Here is a 2688-nt window from a genome sequence, read left to right as displayed (position 1 = left end):
TATGAATGAGTTAGTTTCTGTTCGATGGACTTTGCCATCACTGAGTGAATGTGTGTGAAAGGGTGAATGTGGCACGTAGTGTAAAAGCACTTTGTTCTGTTTGCCTTTACTCACGACTTTGTCTTTTTCCGTTTTCGAAGCCTGACACATAGTGATACAAATTATGAATAAATTAAAATATTGAAAGTAGAGATCTCGTGCAGCTATCTGATTCTGATTCTTTAATCAAATAAAAGTGTAAAAGTAGCTCTGAAATGTACTCAAATTATAAAAGTGAGGATATTTATAATGGCTGCAAAGCTAAAAGCTAACAGCCCCCTGGTCTGTTACGTTACAGTTATTAAAATGTAACAAGTAGGATGAAAACATTTGTGTAAAAATGTAGGACGTAAAAGTGAAAAGTTGTCAAAAAAATAAATATTCTGTCGTCAAACAGTCAGATTCTGCATTCAGTCCCAGTCTGCTTTAGCTTTAACTACTCGCTAAAGTAGCTAACTGATCATTAGCTGCTGCTAACTGGTGACAGAACCGGGCTCAGCAGCCGGACCGGGATCGAACAGGGAATAATGTTACAGTACCGAGGTCATTTACAGAGTTTCTGATGGACACATTGATTGATTGCAGCTAAGCTAACTGACTCAGCCCCGGGACGCCAGGAGCCAAACCCGGCAAGAAAACCACCTCGTACCGGATTCGCTGTCAGTCTCGGAGATTGTGTTTGGTACCGGGTCTGGCTGTGTTCACTGGAAGGTACATGCTAGCTCAAAGCGCTAGCAGCAATAAGCCCCTCCCTAGCTGGGAAGCGGTTCAGTTTCAGGAGGAAAGTGACTCCGTCCTTATTGATATTCACCCAACATTTGAGCCACGCTTGATGAGCCATTTACGGGACATAAAATGTCCCATTTAACCTGCGGCTCATTAAAAGTTCATGTGTTCCCTTCGCAGCCCGGCAGGAATGAGGTTTAAATATTCATGACCTCCCCGACAGACACGCTCACCTCCACCAGACCAGACTCTGTCCTTGTTGGGCTGCAGCTTTATCCTCCTCGCCTGCTTTGTTTTTCATTCTCCTCCTCCTCTTCCTCCTCCTCTTCCTCCTCCTCTGTCAGCAGAGGTTAGAAAGTTGTGTTTCGAACCAGAAAGTTGCTGCATTTAAAATACTGCCCACTAAAAACTCAACAAAGGCAGTTTTATATACGAAGCACATTTAATAAAAGGCAGATTCACCATGTAGTTAACAAAAAGTTAAATAGGTAAAACTGAAATTCAAATTTAGTATAAAAGCAGTAGAATTAAGCTCAATTTAAACCGCACACAGTCAGGCTTTACAGCTTACCTGATACATGGTACAGGTTTTATTTCAGATTTTTTACGCTGTTGGACAGACAAAGGCGTCCCGGAGGGGCTGCAGCGCGAGCTGCTGCTAAACGTTAGCTCAGCTTGTTTCTCTGATAACTTAAGATTCCAGACGTCCGATGACTAAAATCCTTCATCCGGTTCAAATCTAGCAGTTAAAAAGCACCAAAGATCTAAACAGTGGATGGTTGGCTTCAGACTGGATCAACAGCTAACAGACTGAGGCTAAAGCTAACAGCTCCCATAATGTAAGAACACAACTCAACTACATACAGAACATAAGTCTGATGATTGTAAACATCTTAATGTGGAAATGTTGCATATTTATATTGTCACATATATCTAAATATATGTGACAATATAAAAGCATATCATTTAGTTTCTCAGATATTAGAGTAATAGAGTTTTAATTGATGTTAGTTATTAGCAGTATGAGCTGTACAGTCTCTGTTTAAGCTCCTGCAGGCTGCAGCTCCTCGCTGCCTCTGCAGGGGGCGCTGTGGCTCCAGGCAGCGGGCTGCTGTCCCAGCATCCTCTCTGTCTGTGAGTGAAAGTCTCTGACATCACAGTTCAGTAGAGTCTCTGAGGAAAAAACTGTTTACTCTGAGAGGAAGTGACCTCTAAAACCCAATCAACACAAACAGGCTTCATGTTCACATTTTAGCTTTTGTACGTCTCAGATGTTTGCAGAATGTTTTTAAAGAGTTTAAGCAGAGATTACGTCATAACACCGGCCCTGTGTCTGAATGTGCACCAACACACTGAGGCTAAAGCTAACAGGTCCCAGGTTATGATATCCAACAATCACCAACTCTGGTTCTGGTTTTTGGTGGAAATAAATCCTTAATTCACCGACAGTAGATGATAAAAACAGCAGTTTCAAGTCGGAGCAGACCAGCTATGGAAACAAACCACAGAGAGGCTGCGATACAACAACAGACAAGAGGGAGAGAGAACACCATGTGATCTGTGTGTATAGAGAATATAATGTTAGCTGATATAAATAATGATTATGATCTCATAACAAAAACCTTTAAATTAAGTTCCGTTTTTAGAGGTTTTTGCAGGTGCCAGGCTAGCTGATTCCCTCTGCTTCCAGTCCTTTGTGCCTAGGCTAAGCTAACCACATCCCAACTCCAGCCCCCCCCCCGAAGAAATGTTGAGCTGTCCCTTTAAGGCTTTAAGAACAGTTAATCAACAGTGTGGTTGATGTTTTCCTCCCGCTGAGATTAAACTCTGAGTCTGTCAGAGGAGTTCCTACAGCGCCAACACGGCGACGACGACGCTCTGTATTCAATCAGCACTTTAAAAAAATAATCTCATTTATTTTCT

The 2688-nt window shown here is 42.1% G+C and overlaps 1 protein-coding gene across 1 annotated transcript in view; it reads left to right on the top strand.

Annotated features, from left to right (window-relative positions):
• LOC118326966 (DNA replication ATP-dependent helicase/nuclease DNA2-like) overlaps positions 1 to 2688 on the top strand; it is an 8393-nt gene that overhangs the window by 1635 nt on the left and 4070 nt on the right. Inside the window, exons 6-7 of the mRNA XM_035660129.1 lie at positions 643 to 750; positions 1829 to 1899. Coding sequence (XP_035516022.1) covers positions 643 to 750; positions 1829 to 1899 — 179 coding nt within the window. The remainder of the gene's footprint in view (positions 1 to 642; positions 751 to 1828; positions 1900 to 2688) is intronic.

Source organism: Morone saxatilis, unplaced genomic scaffold, assembly GCF_004916995.1.
Source record: "Morone saxatilis isolate NCDOM2014 unplaced genomic scaffold, NCSU_SB_2.0 Contig17, whole genome shotgun sequence".
In the NCBI taxonomy this organism is placed as follows: Eukaryota; Metazoa; Chordata; class Actinopteri; family Moronidae; genus Morone; species Morone saxatilis.
The sequence above is the reverse complement of the archived record's forward strand: the minus strand, read 5'-3'. Positions and strand labels throughout refer to the sequence as shown.